Here is a 24,265-nt window from a genome sequence, read left to right as displayed (position 1 = left end):
CTGCTGGAGCTGATCGAACACAGAGGACATGAGGGGTAGAGGGTAACGGTTCTTTATTGTGATGTCGTTTAGAGGGCTGTAGTCTATACAGGGCCTCAGGGACCCGTCCTTCTTTGCCACAAAGAAGAAGCCGGCGCCTGCTGGGGATGACGAGGGACGGATCAACCCCGCTTTGAGTGAAGTCTGGATGTACTCCCGCATGGCCTCCTTCTCCGGCCCCGAAACAGAGTACAGGCGGCCCTTGGGAACGACAGAGCCCGGAAGCAGATCTATAGCGCAGTCATATGTCCGATGTGGGGGAAGAGACATGGCTTTAGTCTTGTTAAAAACCTCACGAAGGTGGCGATAGCAGGAGGGCACGGTGTTCAGGTCCGGGTACTCTGAGTCTGTGGTAGATTTAATGGAAGCAAGGTTAAGCACTAGAATATCCTCTGCCGGACTAAAAACGTCGAGGCAGTTCCCAACACAGTCCTCCCCCCACCCTATAATTTCTCCCGTTCTCCAGTTCACATGGGGGTTGTGGCGAAACAGCCATGGCTGTCCCAAGACCAGTGCCTGAGAAGGGGATTGAAATAAATAAAAACGAATGATCTCTTTATGGTTCTTTATGTGCATTTCGAGAGGTTCGGAGGTGTGGGTGATGGTGAACAGTTCTGCTCCGTTGAGGGCCTTGGCTTGGATAGGCTTTACCAAGAGTTCGGACTTGATACCGAGTCTCTCCGCTAGTCCCCAGTCCAACAAGCTCGCGTCAGCTCCCGAGTCTAATAGCGCCTCAAGTTCTGTGGTGGTGTGGTGCATTACCTTGACTGCTGTGAAGGTTCGGGAAGCAGAGCCTGGAGCAGCGAGTTGTCTCACCACTGTGGGTCTCCTGGCTGGACAGCCCGCAACAAGATGGCCCAAATCCCCGCAATAAAAGCACCGCCCTTCTTGCTGTCGTCGCAGTCGCTCTCCCGTGGTCAGCCGGGCCCTCCCCAGCTGCATAGGTTCCCCCCCTTCTTCTGTGGTGAAAGGCCCCGGTTGGTCGGGCGGAGCGCGTTGGGGGTCTGGCCCGCCTGGTGCACGGGTGCGTGGGTATCCCTCAGCCGTAGCAGAGCTGTTGCTCCGCTCTCGTCTGAGTTGGCGGAGCCGGTTATCCGTCCGGATGGCAAGTGCGATTAGAGAGTCTAAATCTGGGGGTAGATCCAAAGGCACCAGGAGGTCTTGAACAGGGGCAGCCAGCCCCTTCAGGAACACATCGTACAAGGCGGTGGAGTTCCACCCGCTCTCTGCAGCCAAGGTGCGGAAGTTTATGACGTAGTCACAAACAGAGCTGTCGCCTTGCCTCAACCTGCTCAGCTCCTGAGCCTTTTCGCGGTCGGTCGACACTGGGTCAAAAACCCTCTGTAAGGCTGCTTTAAAGTCGGTGAGGGAAAAGCAGAGTGGGGAGTCACGAGCCCACTCTGCCGAGGCCCATGCTTTGGCCCTGCCGGTCAGGTGTGTCATCATAAATGCTACCTTGGATCTTTCGGTGGGGAAAGCATGAGGAGTCAGTTCAAAATGAATGGAACAGTCAATGAGAAAGGTTTTGCATAGTCCCTGCTCCCCCGCAAATTTCTCAGGGGGGGCTAACCTTCCTCCAGACCCATGGACAACCGCTGTTGGGGGAGGAGCAGCCTCTACTGTCGAGGCCCTGGGGGCTGTGGTGTCCTGGACGAAAAGGTCACGCAGACCCTGAATTTGGGATGAGAGTAGGCTTATGTGGGAAGCCAGTGACGTCTGGAATTCCTCCTGACGGGAAAGACGGGCATCTTGGGCACCCAGGGCTGCCGCCATCTGTTCTGCCTCTGCTGAGTCCATACTGGCCTGAGTGTTCTGTCAGGACCAGATTAAAATGAGGACTCAGATGCAGAGGGTTTGGCGTCTTTATTCGCGTCGTGAAAAAACAAACAAACGGCTATGAGCTATCAGCTTTTCCGACGAAAGTTAACAAACTAAAATCTCTCTTAAACGAGGAAAACGAACGGCTTCGAAAGCGCGCTAAAACTAAATCTAAGAAGCTCAAACAAAAGGTCACTCTTACTCAGAGGAAAAACAAAAGGGGTAATCATTCCGAGACAAGGCAATGGTATAAACAAATCCTGTGGCTGTGGCGAGGCTTGGGTGAACGCACGGTGGTACACTCAGGCACAAGACAAAGGGAGACGCAGACTATAAGACACATGAGGGTAATGGGAAACAGGTGGACACAATCAGGAATCAGGGGAGACGATTGGACTGGTGACATGAGGAAGGGCAAGTGACCTGAAACGAGAGGAAGGTTACTACTTTCAAAATAAAACGGAAATGACAAGACCAAAACATGCCGACAAAAACCCAACTTGACCTCACCCTGTGACAAATTAAACGCGAGATGTTTCTCTTTCAACCTACGACCTCTCCTCCTCCTTGAAATTCATCAATACTCCCATCGATTGTCTAATCAATTCGATGAAAACGAATAAAAGACCTCAGTCAACGCTCCGTTTTTTTTCTTCACACAATCCTCAACAAGTACCTCAGCATCCAGCGTTCTCTGCATCGCTCTGTGCTGAGATGAGTCAGTGAGCTTCTGAAGTGACTGCGGATTACATTACAATTCTGTGAATGTTTCACTGCAGTATTAACGTCGAAGTTATGGCCTCACTGTGATCCAAAAATGTAAGCGTGAATGAATCAAACCTCGTTTGTTCTATTGGTTTTGAACAGTTCTAAAGCAGGCCTGCAATGCTATTTCCCAGAACATCACACACTGCTTTCTATGAATTAAACCCTAACAAACCCTTGTTGGGTGAGCTGTTTTACCGCAAATGCATAGTTCTTTCTTTTGTAAACTCACATCTTTGCATCCATGTCTCATACTTGCTTTCCAAAAATGAACTTAAGGACAGCAGGCGGACAGATTAGTGTAACACCACTAGATGGACAGCCCTCAAAGCAAATAAGAATATTTTTTTACCAAATTGTGAATCATTCTTCTTTCATAAAGACGCCTCGCCTTTCGCAATGTGTTCAAAAGCAGGACTCGGAGGCAGTTTGTAGCATCAATCTTTTACTTGGAGATCAAGGCAGAGTTTGGCGACAGATAATCAGTCAGCAACAATGAATAAAGAGGCAGGTGAGACAAATTGGTCAGGAACCGAGGCTGGAACATTACATACATTCAATTATCGGGCTAATGACTGCGGCTATGTGCAGGGGCGCTAATGAGGGAGCGGGGAATCGGGGGGGCGATCGGGGTATTGGCGGGAGCACGATGCACAGGCAGCTACAGGGCGTGTGGCAATGGCAGGTTCATCAAATGAAAGGAGACATGGAAAACCACGACCGAGACAACGAATGGCCGCTGATTCGGATTCCCGAAAGATGGGAAAAGCAAAAGCGCTCAAAAGAAAACGAACAAACGAGAAAGGGCGACGCGATTGGTGAGCTCTCGGTGAGCTCTCGGTGAGCTCTCTCCTCAGCAGGAGAAGCCCGGCCCGGCCTAATTTCGAAGCCACAGATCCATCCATCAAAGGCCGCCATCGTCCAAACACATCAAAGGGCAGACCTCTGTCTCCCGGCCGGTGGAAAAGCAGAGGTTTTCTCTCTCTCTCTCAAACCGCGAAGCTCCATCGGGCTCCTTTTCACACGGAACCAGAGGGACGAGTGGTTTCTACGCTGCAGATGGATCGGTGGCTCCTTTACGGAGGGGGATTGTTTTTTTACCGGAATTTCAGCGGTTTTTCGGGGTAATTCGGCGTTTAGCTGAAAAGTGATTGTCCCGCCCGCGAGCAAACAGCAGGCTGAGCCACGCCCGCCCCGCTCTGCGTGAAGCTCGCGTCACACAATGTCTCATAAACCGTGGCCCCTGCTTGGAGCCCGGAGGCCCCGCGAGCCATCGAAAAAGCGGCGAGCGAGGTTCCCACCCGGCTCGTTCTACGCGTGGACATGTGTGCAACGAGAGGGGTTTTCGGGACCATGCGGCGCACACATGGCGGGTTAACTGAAAAGCTTTGAAGGTAAGAGGGTAAGAAAGACACAAATGACGTGAAGCACTCGCACACATCCGTCTTTCACCGGTGGGAGCTGTTTAGGCAATGAAGACATTGGAAACATTACAGTGCGTGAGAGGATATTTGAATGCTTAATAATATGTAATTGCAGACGGGACTCACAGTTGCTTCAGGAGGAACAATCGGGTTTGGTAGCTTAATGTTTCTCTGGGGGGGGGGGTGGGGGGGGGGGGCGGAAAAGAAAAGCCAGCGAGCTCTCACGGAGAAATGTGGAAAAGACTGTTGCGTGTGCCTGTGTGTGTGTGTGTGTCTGTGTGTGTTTCCGTTGTGTTGCAGAATAAGGAGATAAGGAATGGAGCATGAAGAAGAGTTTACACCAGTTTGTTGCGTCTGAGTGAAATTCTTCCCGCTTGTTTTTTTTCATTCTGACTGCACAGTTGTTAATGGGCTATATGCTTCCTTTCTTTGTCTCCAGCATGCATTATTTAAAAAGAGAAGGGAAGAGTATTAGCCAGCCACGGAAAGAGAAAGGATAATAGCTAGTTACTCTGTTGGTGCCGAGCCATCCATCAGCTTTAGTCAATTCATCTTTCTTTGTTCTTCCATTTTCATAATTTCTTCATTGTGAAAAAGGCACGTCAAACTTGGCAAAAGATACATGGATAAATTTGCTTTTTGTTGTGTGTTTGATTGATTACCACCCCCCTCCACACACACACACACACACACACACACACAAACCCCCCTGCTCGCCAACATGCACCTGCCCTCAGTACTTATTTCAATGCACCATTCAATGGCGCATTATATTCTCCGTCGTACATTATTCAGATCTGAATCAGGGGCTGTCAGCTTGCCCCCAAATGTGATAGTTCGGACAAGAATAGCCTCGACAGCCCCGCTGCTGTGATTCAGTGAATTTCTATGACACACCGCACTCCAAACGTAACATCAAGTTTCATTTTATGACACGCTGCACTCTCTGGACGCTGGATAAATACGATTACCCCGTTGACTTGGGCTCCGTTTCCTCTGTCACTGGTTATTAGCTGCGCCGACCTTCTTAATCAGTCTTGCCGGCTGTGATTGTGTCTTCCTGTGGTTGTGCGTGCGTGCGTGCGTGCGTGCGTGAATGTGTGTGCAATTGCAGTCTTCCAACACACAAAGCCGACTCTGGGGTTGCCGTTAAGGTCCCGAGGACCCCACAGCCGCAATTATCCAGTCCAAGAAAAAACGGTTGGTTATTTGTCTTTTGAGGCTGAGGCAACGATTTACAACAGAGTGCGATGAGGTTTCGACATCCACGCTTTGCTGGTGTATCATTTCCATTTATGAATTCAAAGTTCTCAATGTGATCCGTTATGTTTGTTCTCCAGCATGCAATAAGCAGATCCTCCCCCCCCCAAACTCCCCCCGAAGGTCCTGTACAAGACAAGATTGTTTTGTACTGATAATTAAAAGGTTGCTTAAGTCTCCTTTTACTTGATTTGATACGCGACTAATCCAGTTTTCAGCTCGTGCTTCAGACGCAGTTGTTGAACACAGATCCACGGCCATGAATCAGCATTTTGTCACAGTGCAGCTGATACTGTGTCACACGAGGCAACTGAAACTCTCCAATCCTCAGTCGCAAAGTTATGTGCAAAATAGCTACACACTCGCACACTCTCAAGCAGTCGCCCGTGCATGCACACATTATCTAACAGGAACATTTTGTTCTTTCGACCATATTATGTTTATTCCCATGAGCACACAGAGACAACAGATGACATTCCAGCAAAGAAAGATGATCTCCTGCTGATGGCAAATGTATCGTTTCAAATGTGATACATAGTAAGATGCTGAAATGTCACAGTTCAAATAAATACATTGATCGGACAAGCCTCTGTGAAAAAAACAAACAAAAACAAAATGTAATAACAGAGAATTAGGGAGTCAGAGATTTTAAAGTATCAAGAATTTATCTTTTGACAAATTATGATTGAATAGTAATACATTATCTGTTAATAGTTTGTATGAATCTCATCATTTGCATGCCTAGAAAATACCCTGTGTTTCTTACTGTATGAAACGTACTCACCGACGGGACGCGGCGTCGATGCGTGCATGCAAGCTCTGACACGTGTGCTTCCAAAGAAAGGTTCAAATCTGCCGTGCCCCCCCCACCCCCCAGCATGACAAGGGTCGGCTTCCAGTGGTGACAATGGCCACAGAGCGGTGGGTTGTGGGGATAAAGAGCAAACAGCACCCGATGGAACGAGGGTTCAAATCATAAACTGAACAGATTGGAGCTGTCCAACCGTGAGACTAGACAGAAAACCTGCTTCTATCTTCACTGGACTAAACAAACAAAAACGCCGCCATGGCTGGATATCTTTTAAATACGTAAAAACAAAATTGAAAGAGCAAACAATAGATCTGCGTGTGGAGCATGTGACATATGAACGTGTGCGGCGTGTAGAAATCCAAAACGCTTTCAAGTAAATCATCCACGTAAATATTTGAATGCCACTCTTCAGGAGGACTGGCGGTGCGTTAGCCGGTAGCGCGTCGCTAGCAGCGCGTCGCTAGCAGCGCGTCGCTAGCTGCGCGTCGCTAGCTGCGCGTCGCTAGCTGCGCGTCCCTAGCTGCGCGTCGCTAGCTGCGCGTCGCTAGCTGCGCGTCGCTAGCTGCGCGTCGCTAGCAGCGCGTCGCTAGCAGCGCGTCGCTAGCTGCGCGTCGCTAGCTGCGCGTCGCTAGCTGCGCGTCTCTAGCTGCGCGGTCAGGTGAGCGTGTCGCCTCGTGGCCCCGTTTGTGCTTTCTGTCCCAGGAGGAGGGCTCGGAACTTAATGTCGTAAAGATTAACCAAGTTAATTAACCAGTTAAAAAGGGTTAGCAAAATAAACAAGTCCTTTACCAGCATTTGACTTGATCGTTGTTGCTTTCAAAACCTCCGTTGATGAGTATGAAATGAGGTGCTAGCTGGTTTATTTTAGGTCAGGTGCAGAAACTCCGTGAGAGAGCGCACGGCCACGAAGGAAGCGTGAACAAATACGACTTGGACTGCAGCTGCTGATGAAATTGCCTTCCAGAGAACACATTTCCACACACTCTCTCACCTCTCGTCAAGCCTTATGTAACTCCTCCTTGGGTGAATTTTGGTTGCAGAAACACAGAATAGTAACAACAAAGGAAATACCGCCACATTAAAAAACAAAAACAAAAACCGTCAATAACAAGGTTCCATTGTCCCTCAGAAGCTGCGTTAGTTGTGTTTTGCGAGTGACTCCGTTCAAACGAGGCTGAATCAAAACACTTAAATGAGTACTGGGGGGGGGGGGGGGGGGGGCCTCCACGATGAGACCCCCCCGGCGCTCCGTCATGGCTGCCGGGTTTCAGCTCATCTTCACCTTATGCAACGTACAGCTGTTACAGCAGCAAGAGGTCCCACCCCCCCCCTCCCCCCACCCCCCCCATGATAAAAAAAGACGATCCGACCACCAGCCTTTTTAGTGTGGTTATAGATGCCGTACGTGTGTCTGTGTGTGCGTACTTGCGTGTCTACAAAACCGGCCTATATGCCATAGATCGACACTCTAGTAGAGGAGTATTGCATGAGTTCGGGAGGGGGGGGAGGGGGCTGTGTGTGTGTGTGTCTTGCATCTCCGGGTAGCGTTGCGATGGAACAAGCTGGCCTGTTGACTAAATGAAGCGTTGCACTGTCCTGTCCCCCTTCGCGTCCAGGCTCTCTCCCCCCCTTACGCGCCGACCGACCGCTCCCGTCAGCCGGGCAGCCCGTCGGCGAGGGGCGGGTCCTCCGCGGCGCCGGCCGAGCCGTTGGTCTCGCCCCCCGCCGGGTTTCTCTCCTCCCCGCCCTCGCCGGGGCTGAGCGGGTCCCGGTCGGAGAGGCGGTCGAAAGTACTGTGCGTCTTGGGGTCGGGGCTGAGGAGCGACAGCTGGGGCAGCAGCGGGCCGTCCCGGAGCTTGGCGGCGAGCTCCTTGGCGCTGCAGCTGGGCGTGTTGGTCTCGTAGATGTCGTGGAAGTTGTTGTAGTCGACCTCGTAGAAGCCCTTCTCGAGGGAGAGGACCGGCGTGAAGCGGTAGCCCCAGAGCACCTCCGTGTCCAGGTAGGAGCTCCGTGCCTGGCACGTCATCCCTGTCACGCGCGGGGAAAGAGGTGTCCACACGCACGCAAGCACACGCACACACACACACACACACACACACACACGCGTACAGATAGAAAGAGGTGTGGGGAGAAAGAGAGAGAGAGAGAGAGAGAGAGTGAGAGCCTGGAAATTAGTCATAGTTATAATAAGAACTGTAAACACTGTGAAAGGGTCAAAACTGCAGAGTGTTTCCATCGTGGTTGTGGAAAGTGTGAAAGGCCACATGTTTAATAGAAGAAGATTTGGTTCATAAATTACACGTTCGGCTTTTCACACAAAAAAGATAAGTGTCGGTATTATTATGAGGGTTCTTTCAAGTCAATAAGCTTTTTCGTAACGTCAGTGCCGTCCTCCAGCATCGGTGGTGGGCTCGGATATGAACTCCCACACAGCTCGTGGGCGTCATCGTTTGAAAGTGGACGGTGGTTTTGTGCCATTAAGGCAGCGCGCTCTCTATCCGGACACTGAGAGGGATTCACCCGAGCGGAACCCAGTCATTTTATCTGCTGTTGATTACATCTGCTTTCTTTTGGGGTTTTTTTCCAACAATGAAGAATACGTAGCATGAAAAGCTTAGCGGCAGAAAGCTCGCAAACCGGCTTAGTGTGAAACAAACGTTAAGAAATCAATACTGAGGAGGAATTAAAAAACACCCAATGAATCCCAGATGTAATAGCCCAGTGCCACTGTGTAGTATGAACAGGATTTAGTGGTGACAATATGCACCCCCATTAGTGCTGAGCCAGCTCGCCACCATCATCTCTCTTGTGGATTCAACATTAAGTTAAACAAGATGCTGAATAAATATTCAAGAATTAGAATTGATTATGGAAATGATTCTGATTACAATCTGTCACGTAACGTGGGGGTTTGTAATTTACTGGTGATGTAATTCTGACCAAAGCCATGACCTTTTATTGACCCCCACCAAATAGTTTTGTTGCCTAAAAGTGAGCCTAACTTGCTTATGTGACAAAAAGGGAATGAGAAAAAGTCATCAAAATTGACGTGGTCTTGATTCTTTAGTTTAAAAATTAGTTATTTAATTCCCTTTGTTTGTGAGTGTGAACTGCTGACAGTTTTTTAATCAAACGGTTTAGCGTTGTATTAAAAAAATGATGACTCACTTCAAAATTTTATTTTATTTTGGAACTTTTCTGATTTTTTTTTCTGATTTTCGTGAAACAGGAAAAAATTGTCTCCCCTGATGATGATGATGATGTTCTTCACAGCTGAAGAACCATGTTTTGTCTGTCCATAAATGCAAAACACCACCAATAACTTCATGCAGGTGGCCTGAAAGACTGAGATGTTGTCTCGTGGCCCAGTGGAAGGCGAGACTTTTTGCACCTTTTCATCAGCGCTACTTCTGAAGATGGAGATAACGTGGCCTAGTTTCCACATTTAGCTTGTGAAATGTTTGTTATGTCTGTGACCGGCTCATCAAAGACCATGAAATGCTCTAAAATGTTTTTTTTTCAGGACGTTGGAACACTTTTTGATGTACAGGTTTTAAATTTTTAGCGTGGCTAATACCTTGGAGTCCAACCACAAGATGTCGTGGTGTGAAGGTCTGTCAGAATCTTCTCCCATAAGCATTTGATCGTATTAGGGTTATGTCGCAATTCAAGAGTCGCGTTGCTTTTGATTTAATTCTCCTGGAAGCCGTCTAAAGGATGACCGAGTCCCCTCACAGCCACTGCTACACTCTTTCACTCATGCATTGCTGTCGTGCTGCTTTTTCGAGAGATACGATCATTCACAAATACAACAACCACTAACCAATCCACACATTCTTTTCGTCTATTCTCAAACTGCTTTAGAATACACACAATTTTTTCCATTGTTCCATGCCGACAGCAGCTAGAGTGCATGGTAATGTCTCCTGCTTTCCTGTGCTGCCAGAAGTGATTTGGCCCTGGTCTCATCTTTTATTAAAAAAAAAGAAAGAAGAAAAAGTGGTTTAAAAAGTGTGCTAGAGGGTGCACGGTGCGTAGGAGACCCTTAGGGCTGCGATGTGTTCATGTGCTTCAAGACTTGAGAGATGGCAGAGGAGCAGGAGCCATTTAAATAAAACAGAATTTAAGCTATTATTTTCCACCATATTTGCTCCCTGTCATCACCTTGAGCACATGAACGTGACACAGAGCAGAGGCTGTATTTCCACAAACACAGCAAAGCACTGTGGTTCTTGAACCTTTCCCACAGGGCCCCTCTTCTTGTTGATAGAAGACTAATCCTCGACGTCACTTCAGCAATCAGAAAAGCCAGAACACTTTAACAGAGAAGCCAAAGCATGCAGGAGCACACGAGTTCAATGGATGTGTGAGTGACAAAGAGGAAACAAAGAGGACTTTCTCACAACATACCCTGAGGTGTGTTTAACTAGTGCTAGTGTTAGTGGTCACACCTTTGCTTAAATGTCAGAATGTCCTGCAGGTGTGACGGCTTCTGCCCCCTCTCGAGTACTTCATGTGGGCTTATGACGTCCCTCGAGCATCCACCAGTAGACTCACGCAGGCCCGAAAATGTCTCCACCGCTAACCGCAGTGACAAGGTGACAAGTGTCAATTTATGCCTGCGTTTAAAAAAAGTTTTTTCAATTTTGTGTCAGAACACCTCTGGCCTGTAACATATTGTTTTTTTAATTGTGAGAGAGGTGGTTTAGATTTAAAATAAAATCGGATCGATGAGAAATTGCATGTGCATATGAACTGGAAATCCTGACCCAAGGGGATTAAAAACTCGTGTTTCTAAATGTGTCCAGGAAATAAGAGACAAAGAGGCAATACGTCAGCATCTTTAGAGACCATTCCACAATGGAAACAAGGTTTGTTGTTGCACGACTGGGCCTTACTGGGCCCCAGGTACGTTAAAATAAACTGTCGCAGGATCGCTTTAAAGAAAATCTAAGTCAACCACCTTCATAGGAAAAGTCGTCTACTACAAAGGTTAGATATAGGAAATACACTTGCATTTTGTATAAATAAAATATAAAATCTTACATTTACTCAGTAGGGCGGGGGTAGTGATCTTTGTTGAATTTCATATTAAATCTTAAACGCAATTAACGAATGAAATAATCTCTTTAGAGGCTTTGATCAAACTTCACTGGCTAAGAGTCTTGTCTTCTTTGTTAAACATCATTCTGACTTCCCCATGTGTGTCAAGCAAAAAAAAGTGGATTGGTCTGCTGCCGAGAGGTCGAGGACGGTGACGACGTAACCCTCGCATGAACCAAGGGTCCCTGCCGGTGAAGCGAAAGGTGATTTAATGCCTGAATCAGGCATCCAGCAGCGTGAGCGGGAAGCGTGATGACTGCTGGTGCTTAGAGGCAGAAGGAGAAAAAAAAGATTTCACAAGCATGCGAAGCCGTGCCTGATTGCATTAGGGCTGTATGGCTGTGTATAGGTTGGAAGGTTTAAAATGACATTGGTGAACAAAAGACTAAACGCTCCCTATCACGCATTTACTGTTGCATTGTGTTAAAAATGAGTTGATTGTAATCATTCTTGCAACTTAGATACATAAAAATACTGTTCAAGTTATACACTAGTTTTGTAAATCGTTGAGTTGAAGATGCTACTTTTTTTTATAGCGGGTTTGAGCGCAGTCTCATCCGGCAATTAGGAACTTTACAGAAGCACTGGGTCATGCCCGCCTACCAAATGTAACCAGCCCGGAGCACTTTCAAGGACTTCTAGACACAATTAAATATTTGAAATACACAAAATAAAAGAAAATGTGGGTTGCATTGAGAAAAGAAAACATTGACCTCCTTCAGTTGAAGCAATAATTAATATAACCGCAGCACTCACAGGTGGTTGCTACTGCCCCTCCTTTCTCTAAAGCAAGTTATCTTTCCATGTAAACCTCTTCTCTCTTTCCATCCATTTGTCCATTATCCCATACCTCCCACACAGCGCTCTTCTTGCATCCAATATGTCATCAATCTCTTTCTCTCACTATCAAACCACCCGTCATCCACGTGTTTGTGTGTCCCCCCCCTCCAGCCATTCACACATTCCCTCCCTTTTCATACCCCGACTGCTTCATACCTGTGGCTTCGACCATGCCCTCAAGGATAACAACAATCTCGAACTCCTCCTTCTCCATTTGTGTCAGTGTCATCTCCCAGAAGGGACTCCTCTCGTTGATCTCGTGAGAGATGATCAGGGGCGACACCAGGAAAAGCCGGTCGTCTCCCGTGTCGAAGCCGATGTTGATGTCAGTCTGGTTGAGCGGGATGAACTCCCCCTCCTTGGTCTGCTGCGAGCGGATCAGCTTCGCTCGGATCGACGCCTCCACGATGTGAGAGTTCCTCAGGTCCCCCACCCGAAACATCAGGCACAACTTGTTGTCTCGCACCGATATGACAGCGTTGTGCGAGAACATGAGGGTCTCGGCGCGGTTCTTTGGCTGTGAGATCTTGACAAACATGCAGCCCACCATCATGGCGTTAACGATGGAGCCCAAGATGGCCTGCACCAAAAGCAGAATGATCCCCTCGGGGCACTTCTCCGTGATTACGCGATAACCGTACCCTATGGTGGTCTCTGTTTCGATGGAGAAGAGGAAGGCGGAGACAAAGCTGTTGAGGTTCTCCACACAGGGGGTCCAGCCCTCCTCATCAGCGTGCACCAGATCCCCGCGGATGAGCGCAATCAGCCACCACAGAAAGCCAAAGAAAAGCCAGTTGACTATGTAGACCAAGGTGAAGATGAAGAGACTAAGACGCCAGCGTAGGTCCACCAGCGTCGTGAACAAGTCACTGAGGTATCGGTAGGTCTCTTGCACGTTTCCGTGATGAACGTTGCACTTGCCGTCCTTCTGCACGTATCGTTGACGTGGCTTCTTGGCCGGGTCGGAAATCAGGTGGGTTCGCTCAGTCGAGATCTGAGCCTCCCGCATGTGTTTAGGGAGCTTCCTCACCTAGAGGGAAGAGAATGAGAAAAAAAGAGAGGCAATGGTAAGGAGGAGGGCGAAAGAAAGAAAGTGAAGACATTTTAAAAGCCTTTTTGTTCTTGATTCTTTTTGTGTAGGACAAAAGTAGGTGTTAACCTTTTTTGTTTTTAGTATGGGCCAAAGCACACTGCTCCGCGCTTCTGGCATGGAGGCAAACATAATTACCAACAGTTATGAAGTGACTGCTCCGCGCTACTCCACACTGACATTGTAGGTGTCAGCGTGTGCACACATGAAGAGGGAGAAATAAGAGAGTAAGGACACAACAAGAACACCAGGACGCCTCTATGTCTTTGTCTATGTTGGCTCAGCTCCACCGGGAAGATCTGGCTCCACAGCTGTGCCCCGCTTCCCTCCCTGTCCCCCGTGTCCCCTCCCCTCAGACCCCATGGGACATTGGCAGGCTTTGATAGGAATAGAGCTCCCATCCTCTCCCATAAGATCCTTATGGCATCTCCAAAAAGGTTGGCATAGGCCTTGGCACACATATCTGCTTATCTGGAAACCGGCTTTTATGCAGACAGAGGAAAGATTTTAATATGGTACGCTTTAGAACATTCAGGGTTACGAAAAACAAACCCCACAGCCCGGCACCGTAGTCCTGCAAGGGGTAGCTGGTTGTTCCTCTTTTTTTGGGGACATGCACACATACAGGCAGGAGGACAGAGTTTCAGGGCACCTTTCACACAACCCAAGGACACTCGGCAGCACACTGACACTTTCCAATCCGAGTTGATAATTGAAATGGATTGTGTAGAGGCAGGGAAACAACTCCCGCGCCCTCTGATTCCCTCGCTTCTAATAGAACAGCTGAGATCCGTCGCTCTCCGGGGTAATCCGCATGTTACCAGACAAGTTTGTACCTTGTGTGGTCACGGCGACGGCTCCTCTGGTCTATCTCGCGTAGACGAGGCCATGCTACACCTTTTGGTAAATCCCATCGCACCTAGATGCAATTAGTGGCCTGGTTACCAGGCTACTCACTAAATGTCAATGGGCCAGCTGTGTCCTGGGGTGTTGGATAAACCTATAGACTCACGACACTGTCAGTCCGCCGTTTCCAAGAGTGACACCTTTCACTGACAACACGAGGCAACGTTCACGGTCTCTTTAAATAGTTGTTAATCAGTATTTCATTTGTTTCAAATGACAAGCCATCAGTTCTCTTTTTGTGGCAGCAGTAAATGGCGGATGTTTTTTCTTTTGGGTGGGTCGAATCAGCTGGGGAATCAGGATGGATAACTATTGCCACTCCACCATTGATTAATGGTGGCAGGCGTGGTTGTCTCCTTTATAGTTCCATACCTCGACAGCCAAGCCGAACAAAAGAAACAGCCTATGTAAAACTTTATGAAACTTCAATCGTTACTCTTTCTTCAATCATCAATCAATCAAGTATACAGCAAATATAAATCACACCTTTTTTGATTTTACTCATTCTCACTATTCTGGGAAGCAATCAGTCTGGTTTCCTTTCTCACACACATCGCCCATCATTCCCGTCTCTCTAGATCTTCTCCATCTCCTTTCTGTCCTCTGCTCGCTCTATGGGCCCCATAAATAGAAGACATCATCACGATGCCTCTGTCTCACGTCGCCTGTCTCATCGCTCACACTCTCCCTGCCGTGGTCCTGGACTGGTTGTCAATCTTTACCTGTGCAGGTGTGACTCCTATCTCCATGTTGTGGTCCATGAGGATTTGAGAATCTCCCGCCATCCTCAGCTGAAGCTCAACATCTGTAAGACAAACGTCATTTGAATTTAGCCTCTGAAATAAACATTTGTTTGGACCCTCAAGCAGCGCCCCGAGCTTCGGGGAGTTGATGACCAACATTATAATAATTTTAAATAAACGAGAGTAAACATCAACAGGCCTTTCAACCTTTCAGCCAACTAATCGAATTACATAAAAAATACATATACATTACGACTTACCAGAAGGCATATTGTAATTGCTTCAAAATGTCAATAAGGCATTATTTTCCAACATGTGAAATTATGTGAGACACAGAAATGTCAAAATGGTACTGGATGAATCTTTTGCTTGAATAGTGTACATGAAAGTCTGTTATACTGGTATAAACTGCACAGGAAAGTGACTGGAAAATCTTGAGTTCAGTTTATCTTTAAAAAAACTGATGTTTATACACCATTGGTCTGGAGGCGGTTATTTGTAAACCTCGTATCTCCCCCGTTGATCTCTTGTTAGTCAAGCACGCTAGTTATGACCTCCAAAACTAAGACACAGCTTTCAGCTTTAGCGTGAGTCATTTACAAGACTGATGGTGGCCATAGTGAATATCCAACCCGTTTTATAGCATAATGCTAGCGTTGCCGTTGTGAGCTTGTTAGCCTGCTGTAGTACGCAGTTAGCTCAAGCAGTTAGCTCAAGCTGTTAGCGCTCTGCTTTAGCTGTAGGGACTCTATTTGTATTGTTGTCCAATACTGTGCACTGTTGCACTCTTGTACCAACCAAATAACATTTTATGTTGTTATGGTTATTTTAATGATCACAGTGAGTCAGAATGTGTGTTTTGTTGCCTAAAGCTAACAACAAATGGACTGTTTGAAGATGTGGTTACTTGCACACAGTAGGAAAACAGCAGCGATGAAGCAAACAAATGAATGTTTTGGAGCTCAGCTGACATACATATATTTGGGAGACATGGTTGGTTAATTGATGGATACAGCACATCAATGACCATCAATGAATTCAAAGTACAACTAAAATCAACCATGAGAGGAAAATAACACCCTTGCACTGTTTATTCCCAAAAAGGATATTAAAATAGAAAAAGAACAGGATGATAAAGGGATTAGCTCTGAACGTCACTTGGGAAATGACCAGCGCTTTCGCTGCCGGCTAATTAGCGGCTACAATGAGGCCGGCTAACAGTGTCATATTCCCAAAGAGAAGGCTCGTCGTTGCCGGCATCGCCAGTTGCTTTGACCAAATGTGCCCACGTGCAGACACGCACACAAACCCACGCGGACACACAACTCACGCCGCTCCGCCGCGGCCACTTAAAACACCTGATCAGACGTAGTCATTGCCTTCTTAATCAATCAAATAAACACTTTCTGTCAGAAACCTACTGTCTCCCCTCGTAAAACAAGTGTACATGTTATATTTGTGGTTGTTTTTAGCTCAGCCGGAGCGACGGGGTGACGCGCTGACGTGTGATGTAATTTTAAAGAGTGTTTCTCTGCTCCCGAAAACAGGTATTTTTAAACTTCTGTGGTTTGAGGTCCAAAGTGACAGGAGAGGTAGAGGAGGAACACTTTGAATGTCTGCTGATTGATGTGCGATTTAATAACAGCCACTGCTGTAGTTATGGAGAGAGGGGGGCTGGGGGGGTGTATGAGTGTGTGTGGGGCGAACCTCAGATAAAGCCCTAATTTTAGCAGTAATCTAACGACACCTTTGGAGCCCACAAGAGGCAATTAGCTCCCCGAGCCTCCGGGTGTCATTTAGAAATCGACTACTTTTAATTTAACCAGTAGAAGAAGTCTCCACTGGCGCGACTACGCGCCGCCTTGTACCACAGACGGTTCCCCGACGACCCCGGACAAACGCGTGACATTTCCCGCGTCGTCCGTCTTCGCTCTATTTTTCGACAAAAGGAGGGAGGGCGAGAGGGCCGCGTCACGAATCGGAATACACGCAGGAATGTCGTGTTGACATTGACGGTCCAAAGCAAAGGGCAGAGGGACGTGACCGGCATCGGAGCGGTTGGTGGGGGGGGGGCGGGGGATACAGACACGCAAACACACACTCAGACGCACACAAAGCTCCTGAAAAAGCCTTGTTGAATACATTAGAGTCGCTTTCTGACTCGTTTGAGGTCATCTCGTGAATTAAACATGGTTCCCCCCGAGGTTCTGTGAACTCCCGGGCTCGTTTTTTTCCGGCGAGGCCCTCGACGGTCTCTCAGCCGCGGGCCGAGTCAACGGGCCCCAAAGTGAGAGGTGTTCCAGCATGGACACCAGCCCGGGTTCTTTAATCTCAGCGCTTCGAGAGGGGGAACAAGCATTTATCTTGTTACCGAGAGAGTGGCAGGACGCTTCGGCTGAATTGTGTCTGTGTCCTGATAACAAGAGCACTCATCTGTTGTGCTTGAAGCAGAGGGGGGGGGCAGTAAACCAGGGGACCTGCGTCCAAAGGGATGCAGCCGAAGGGACATTTTTTTTCTCGTTTGCTGACGCTGTAAAGTAAAATGTTCGCTCAGCGCAGTGAAGTTTCTTTCTTAATCTCTTTTCCTTTCAACCTGTGGCAAGCAGCTCTATCAATTTTCTCTCGACCCTGAATTTTACTGAAATTCAGGGCAATTCATTTTTTTCTACGTTTTTGCTGTGTTTGTGTGTAGTTCTGAAACTTAATGACTGGCTTGGAACTGAGCCGAGGCTGTTTATCAATACCAAAGGCCCGGGCAACAGATTAATTACATTAATTAAAATTCTCGCTTGATCAACACAATTGTGAACAGTTTTGTCCTGTGAATCACTTTCTCATTCCCATTACATGGGAGGCAATGGCATGTCGTTTTTCTTGTCAAATGTGATTTGCACATCCGACATCCTGAGAACGCTTCTTTGTATCCCCAACACTCTGAGCAGTTCACGAATAACAAAAATCAGCAGTATTCTTTTCTTATGTCTGACATCAGAACCCTTCCAAAATGGACCAGGCTCTGGCCTGACATACGGTGCTTGTGTTTTCCTCTGTTCCTCTTTTGGGGTGAAACGGGGCGGGACTTGGTGCGTGACGGCGTTAAAAATGACACATTTTTGCAAACTCAGCAGGATCCCTAAATTTACAGTAAGACAAATGGGGATTGGTGGGCAGTCCTCCATAGATTTTGAGGTCGCATGACCGTATTTACGGAATCACTGCATCGAATCTAGCGTCGCTGCTCCCTGGCCATGTAAGCTCTAGAACTTTCCATTTCCTTGATTCCCTGTCCTCCATCCCTCCTCCCCTTGAGTGAAGGCAAAGAGTCACGGTTACCGGGCCCTGCTTGTGATTATGTCGCAGGGCTAAGATTGGCCCATGAAATGACATGGCCTCGTCCCCATCTCTGCTCACTTATGACACTTTGAGGTCACACGGGTCAAATGACTAAAAACGTCCCGGGCTAGTATGGCTCCAGGCCCAGTAGACGCACAGACACGCACGCACAACCTTCATACCATCACTCCATCCCCGCTATGTCCGATAGTGAGCTGAGTGTATCCAGTTGTATCCTTCTCTTGGGTGACATTCTCTGGAGTGACACTGCTGCACAAGACGTCCGACTCGCACTGGAGGAACTATTTCCCTAACGATCCCTCTCTCTCTCTCTCTCTCTCTCTCTTTCTCTCTTTTTCTCTGTTGCCGCATTCAGTCAAAAGTAGAATTGTTGAAGACAGAAATAGCTATTTTGTTGTTTGTTGCGCGTCACAGATCTGCCATGTCACTCTACTAAGGCTGGTTTATTTTAAATTTTCTGAATAGTGATAGCTAATATTTCCCATTGCCGCTGAGTGAAGCCCGGATGGGATTAAAACCCGACACCTTGCGGAGCCAAAAAACACCCTCTTCAACCATAGCTGGCCTGCAGAGCGAGAGATCTGATGGAAAGAGACAGAGGGAGAGACATGAGACGTGTGAAGCCGGGTGGCTGGGCATGTTCCCCGACACTCGGTTTCTTCTTCTTATCATGCATTTTGTGTCGGGCTCTTGATGTGAATTACAGCCTCGGTTTGACACCTCTCTCTCTCTCTCTCTCTCTCTCTCTCTCAGAAGGCGAGCATGAGTACAAGAACCAATGACAACGAGAGGGAAGCATGTGGGGATAAACCGTGCTCTGCGTTAAATAAATGATTTTACAATAATGTTGTACACCAACTGTTCTGCTGATGCAACAAAAATCTGCACCGAGCTGGATCCCAGCGTCTGCGGTTCGCCGGTCCTCTGCCTCACCTCACCGCAGAGGACAGGGGAGCAGAGGAGGACGGCGCCATGCGGGGCCACGAGAGGAGGCGGGGCTGCGGAGCAACGCCGCGGAGCGAGGCGGCGCACGGCGAACAAAGCCGGAGGAGCCAAAGGTCAAATGTTCTTGATTGTAATTCCTGACATGCTTCCACTGTGTCCCCAGGCTCGTCCCTCGCAGGGGCCTCCTTCTCGACGGTCGCCGTGTGCCAGTTGCGAGTGGATCGGAAGCCCGTTCGGCGACGCTCGGCGCAATGACAAGGAGTGCTTCGGTCCTGGGATTAAACAGCCCATCTTCAGCACCAGGGTGTCAAATACTGGTGCTTTTGCCGATGCAAAAGGCCCCCTTCATAGTCAGTACGAGACGCTTTTCAAGTGACTTTTCAAGTGTGATGACGTGGTATGAAGTCAAAAATAAAAACACCTTACGAGAAGTTAAAATTTTTCATACTCTTAAGCACCTAAGCAAGCATAGATGCTTTCATTTACAACGTAACCAGGTGTTTACTCTAACTGGGGCTACGCATTTATTTAGAAAGTAACTCCACGAGGTCTGATAACACGTCTTTTGGCCTACGACTCCCTTGCTGGCAGTATGTGATGGTGTTGAAAAATTTGCGCAGCAACCATTTAATTACAGAAAACATTTAACTCTATATATCTTTAAATAAAGAAGCATGTCAAATAAAAAAAAATAAAACATGCTGTCACTTTACAGAACCTACTATTGAGCATCCTGTGTTTCTCTCCTCTGTCGGTGTTAACGAGCTGAATTTCGACGGAGGTGGGCTTCCCCAAGGGCGAAGGATGCTCACGCTTCAGTGATGCTTCATTGATGCTTCATTGATGGTGGAGCCCTGAATGTGTTGGCTTCCTGCATCTTAATGATACGATCTATGATTAAAACTTTTTTTTTCCCGCGAGTGCTCAGCGCGATGTGTTTGCCTTCACTGAACGTAGTGCCCTTGCCCCATGTGAACAGGTGTGTAAATCCCATTCACGGGCATATGTTACTGGACAATTACGACAGGATTGTGGTTGTCAGGAGTTTGATTTTAAATTATGGAATAAATAAAACGTGATTCTTAAAGGTTCATACACCATACGAACAAAGGGGTCCTTTAACTCAGTAACATATCCTGCCATGTTGTTTTTCTAAAATGATGTATAAGCAGGCCTGACCTGCATACCAGCTGGACATGAATGCATCCGCGCCATCGTCTGCTGGCGTCTACCGTTGCTTAGCAAAGGGCTCCCGATCAGTAGAGGGATGGATCTTCCCTTGTTGAAGGCTTCGGCGGGAGCAGCATTGTTGAACGTCTAAGCTGGCAGATAACTCGACACGAGCCATGCTGGAGGTTCTTGGGAACAGGTTAACCTGGAGACGGGATCTATAGCTGACCACCTGGCAGGTGTAAACGAGCCGACAAAACGCTAAGGGCGAGGTGACCTGAAACAAGTAGCCATTTTTCTTTTTCTTGGGGGGTTTCTGCCTACAAACCCCCAAGCGGCAGCAAGCTGTACATATGTGCATGTATCTCTTGACCATGGCGGAAGTCTCTGAAGGGGTGTCCATGTGTATACGCACTTCCATGTTTGTACAGGAGGTCATCGCTTTGTGTGTGCCGCATGCAGCCCCACGTTAACTGTTACAATGTACAATGTGTGAAAGGGCCGTGGGAGAAATACGAGCCTTGTGAAGCCGTTCCCCCGACCGGTGAGTGGGATGCGTCATAAATCTGGTACAAAGGCATCTTTAAATCTTTAAAATACAGATAGCTTGAATTTGCATCAGTAACAGATTTACGGGGGATGAGGAGATTCTGTTGGAAGCATTCTGCTGTTTATCTGTTTCGTGCAAATACCAAGAGCACTGTATTTATACACAGCTGCAAAGGCTGGGATTTGAAATAATACACGCATATTTTTCAAAGAGGGATGTATACAAACGAGGACCGAAGGAGAATATTTGTTGCATAAATTTGGCATTTTCACATATCACCGGACCTACAAAGATATACTGTATTTTCATGCAGTACTCTGACATGCACACACACACTTTCCAGGGCACTAAATACGAAAAACATTCACGCCTGACTAAGCTCTTGACACAAATGCACTGCTGCGGTATTACGGAGTGTGGATCTGCTTGAAGAACATAGCTCCCTGTACATCCCCTGGAGAAACACAGTCTTGACTAAATGAACAGATCCAATTAATTATTCACAGTGTCTTGTCTTCTGAGGCTCTCCTTAGATGCTGCGTGGCATCGCGTCTGACCTTTGCCCTCTTTTGTCCACTTGTGAGTGGGATCAGGACACGGGGTAATAAGACGCGAAGCGGCGCCGGGCTGAGGCTGTGTGTACCATGACGCGCATCCATCAAAAAAAATGCACCACATCTCAGCAGTTCTCACTCGGAAACCAATCACGGTTCCAGCAGGCTGCGAGCCCTGGTCGTGGTGTAGATCATAAAAGCAGCACACAAGCGTTGCTGCAATGCCAATAAAAGACCGGGTACCCCTTCGCCTCCATTGGGGTCGAGATGAGAACGTGCAATGTTGTAAAATGATTATAGCGCCGACATGGCTTGTACTTATTTTTCCTCCACAGTGACCAGCAATACAGATGTATATATATTTAAAAAAAGACGACTGAGTCCACTCGCTCCCTTGATGCTGTCTTGATATTTCCTAATGATAGAAATAGCTGAGCGCTGTGGGAGCTGCACTTGATTCAAAGTTTTACGATGAATTCTCTCCAGATGTGCACTGAAATGAGGAGAAAATAGCGGTGTCCGTCGGTCATCGAAGCAAGTATAATCCTCATCGGGGTGTTTGAACTGGGGTACAAATCATTTTCACTCAATGCCTTTTGGTGTCATAAGACATATTCATGAAAACTCTGCCCACAGCCGTGTGCTTTTATTGGAGGCACACAGTGAGACAACATGCTGTGCTGCGTGTTCATTGCACCCCCGCACTTACAGTAACACACATGCAGATGCACAATGAGTCCTGGTTCGCTCCTTTGCGTGTGAAACTCCTGCATTGCGCGATAACTATACAGCGCAGGCACAGCAGGGGAGTTCACAGGCTCTCCTCCTGCTTGCGTCACAGAAATCCATCGCCCCCCCCCCCTTCCTCCCAACATGATAGCAAGTACATGCATGGCGACGATCTAAGGCAAGATGTGGCTGATGGAGGAGGGCGACGGCGCGGCCACTTTCATCACTTTGACGCTCGTGCTCTCCTCTGCTGCATCGTCTCGCGCCTCCTCGCGCAAACCGTGCCCGTCTCCATCCCGTCTCCCACAGCGATTCCCCCTCTCCCGTACTTTTTCGCTCTTCATCCCGAAGTAACGCGCGCTTCGCCGGCGGGATTAGCGGCGGCGCCTCCTCCCCACGCGCGATGCAACCACCGCATGCGATGTGCGCGCGCGTGGGGAGGAGGCGGCGGCGGCGCGGACGCGGAGCTATAAGGTCGTGCCATGCATCAGCGCTTTAAAAAAAAAAAAAAAAAAAAAAAACTCCACATTTCCTCTCCGGCTCTCGCTCTCTCCATCTCTTCCTCTGTGCTCCTCCGTCAGCGGTGCGCAGCGCTTACCTTCGGGTCTCTGCAGGAGTTGCTGGCCGGTTCCCTTCGAGGCATTTCACAGCTGCTCTTCTCCCCGGGAATGCGCACTCCTTTCCTGGCTTTGTTCCGTCGACAACAAGCCCTCCTTGCCTATCTCCTGCCACCCAGCTCCTTCTGCTCTTCCCCGCTCTCTATCTACTCCTGTGTGAGAGGGGGGTGGGGGGGGGTCTGCATGTGCGTGTGTATCCGAGGGAAAGATGGAGAGAGGGAGACATAGAGGGAGAGAGGGAGTCAGTCAGAGTGGGTGAGTGAAGAGATGGTGAGAATGTAGATGTGCGCGTGTGCTCTCTCTCTCTCTCTCTTCGATGCTCCTCTCACTTGCACACAGATATCGAAGCTCTTGTCTCTCAGGATTTGTCCTTCATAGGAGAGTTGTGTATTTGCACAAAGAATCAGCAAATATCTAAATATGTGTGTGTGTGTGTGTGTGTGTGTGTGTGTGTGAGACAGAATACATCCCTTCTCTCTGCTGAAAGGGCGATGTCACATACACACAGACAAAATACATGGAACAAAAGCCCATTACAGCCGGGTATTAACTTGTCAGGGTGAGCTGATGTGTGGTACAATCATGAAAACAATACCCTACCAGTTTGAGAGAGGTAGTAGCAGATAAAAACGAGAATGAACAAAAGATAAAAACATCAAAGAAGTATAGGAGAGAAGCGTCAACGTGGATAAAAGGGAGCAAGGAAAGAGGAGAAGCAGTAAGGTCGAGATAACAAAAGGACATTTTCAACCAGGATTTCTCCTCAGATGGAGCCTACAAATAATGTTGAGTTTTGCTTTCCCTAAATCCCCTCAACGAATGAAATGAGGCCTTGTTGAAAATTAAAAGTTGCATCACATCAATCACGGCGGCCAGGAATGGTTCAAAAGCAAAGTAAATCCGGCTTGGAGGCAGAATGCAGCACTTGAGCCTGTTTGTCTCCCCCCTTTACATTTAAATTCTGTCTAATTCAACTGCGGTAGGTGTGTGGGAAATATGTGGCAACGAGGGGGGGGGGGGGCGCTCAGTGAGGAGATGGGTGGAGGGACGCTTGACATTGAGATGTTATTAGGCATGGGGGAAAATTCAATAGGCATGACATAACAGAGCAGGACTAATGACAGCGAGAGCAAAGACAGAGGAAGATGGGGAGACGATGATCGTACCCCCCCCCCCCCCCCCCACACACACACACACATTAATCACATATTAATAAAACTTCCCGACACATTCACTTCCGCGAGAGCTCAAAGGAAAGCTGTGTGCGTAGCGTACATTGTGTGTACATTAGATTGGCTTAATGGGGTTGTGGATAACACAATGTAACCGTTGCTGTTTTGATTGTACAGTCATTTTTACTTTGTATCTGCATGCTTTGACTGTTGTTTTTTCATTGTCAGTGTGCAGTCAATAATGTGTTGCAGATGCGGTTGTATTTGTTTTACCTTACCTTGTTCATTAAGTGAGTGTCTAACGGCACATCTGATTAGGGTCAACAGGTGCGTGCCCTGAAATTGACAGCAGGTGTGCCACTCTGCACCTTTTAG

The 24,265-nt window shown here is 47.9% G+C and overlaps 1 protein-coding gene across 1 annotated transcript; it reads right to left on the bottom strand.

The window, feature by feature from the left end:
• Window positions 1-7,462: 7,462 nt before the first annotated feature.
• kcnj5 (potassium inwardly rectifying channel subfamily J member 5) lies at window positions 7,463-22,886 on the bottom strand. The gene is made up of 4 exons (XM_037467627.2): window positions 22,700-22,886; window positions 14,779-14,861; window positions 12,217-13,090; window positions 7,463-8,145 (listed from the first exon to the last, which is right to left on the bottom strand). Exons 2-4 carry the CDS (start codon window positions 14,839-14,841, stop codon window positions 7,772-7,774), a joined length of 1,311 nt encoding a protein of 436 aa, XP_037323524.1. The 5' UTR covers window positions 14,842-14,861; window positions 22,700-22,886; the 3' UTR covers window positions 7,463-7,771.
• Between the last annotated feature and the right edge of the window lie 1,379 nt (window positions 22,887-24,265).

The sequence above is a fragment of the Pungitius pungitius genome, unplaced genomic scaffold, assembly GCF_949316345.1.
Source record: "Pungitius pungitius unplaced genomic scaffold, fPunPun2.1 scaffold_76, whole genome shotgun sequence".
NCBI lineage: Eukaryota > Metazoa > Chordata > Actinopteri > Perciformes > Gasterosteidae > Pungitius > Pungitius pungitius.
This window is presented reverse-complemented; position numbering and strand designations above follow the sequence as displayed.

Excerpts from the sequence above, each read along its gene's own strand:
- kcnj5 (XM_037467627.2), bottom strand. The coding sequence starts at position 14,841 with ATGGCGGGAGATTCTCAAATCCTCATGGACCACAACATGGAGATAGGA. Across the intron at positions 13,091-14,778 it reads TAGGAGTCACACCTGCACAG|GTGAGGAAGCTCCCTAAACA; the intron begins GTAAAGATTGAC and ends TCTTCCCTCTAG. Across the intron at positions 8,146-12,216 it reads GGGCATGGTCGAAGCCACAG|GGATGACGTGCCAGGCACGG; the intron begins GTATGAAGCAGT and ends CGCGCGTGACAG.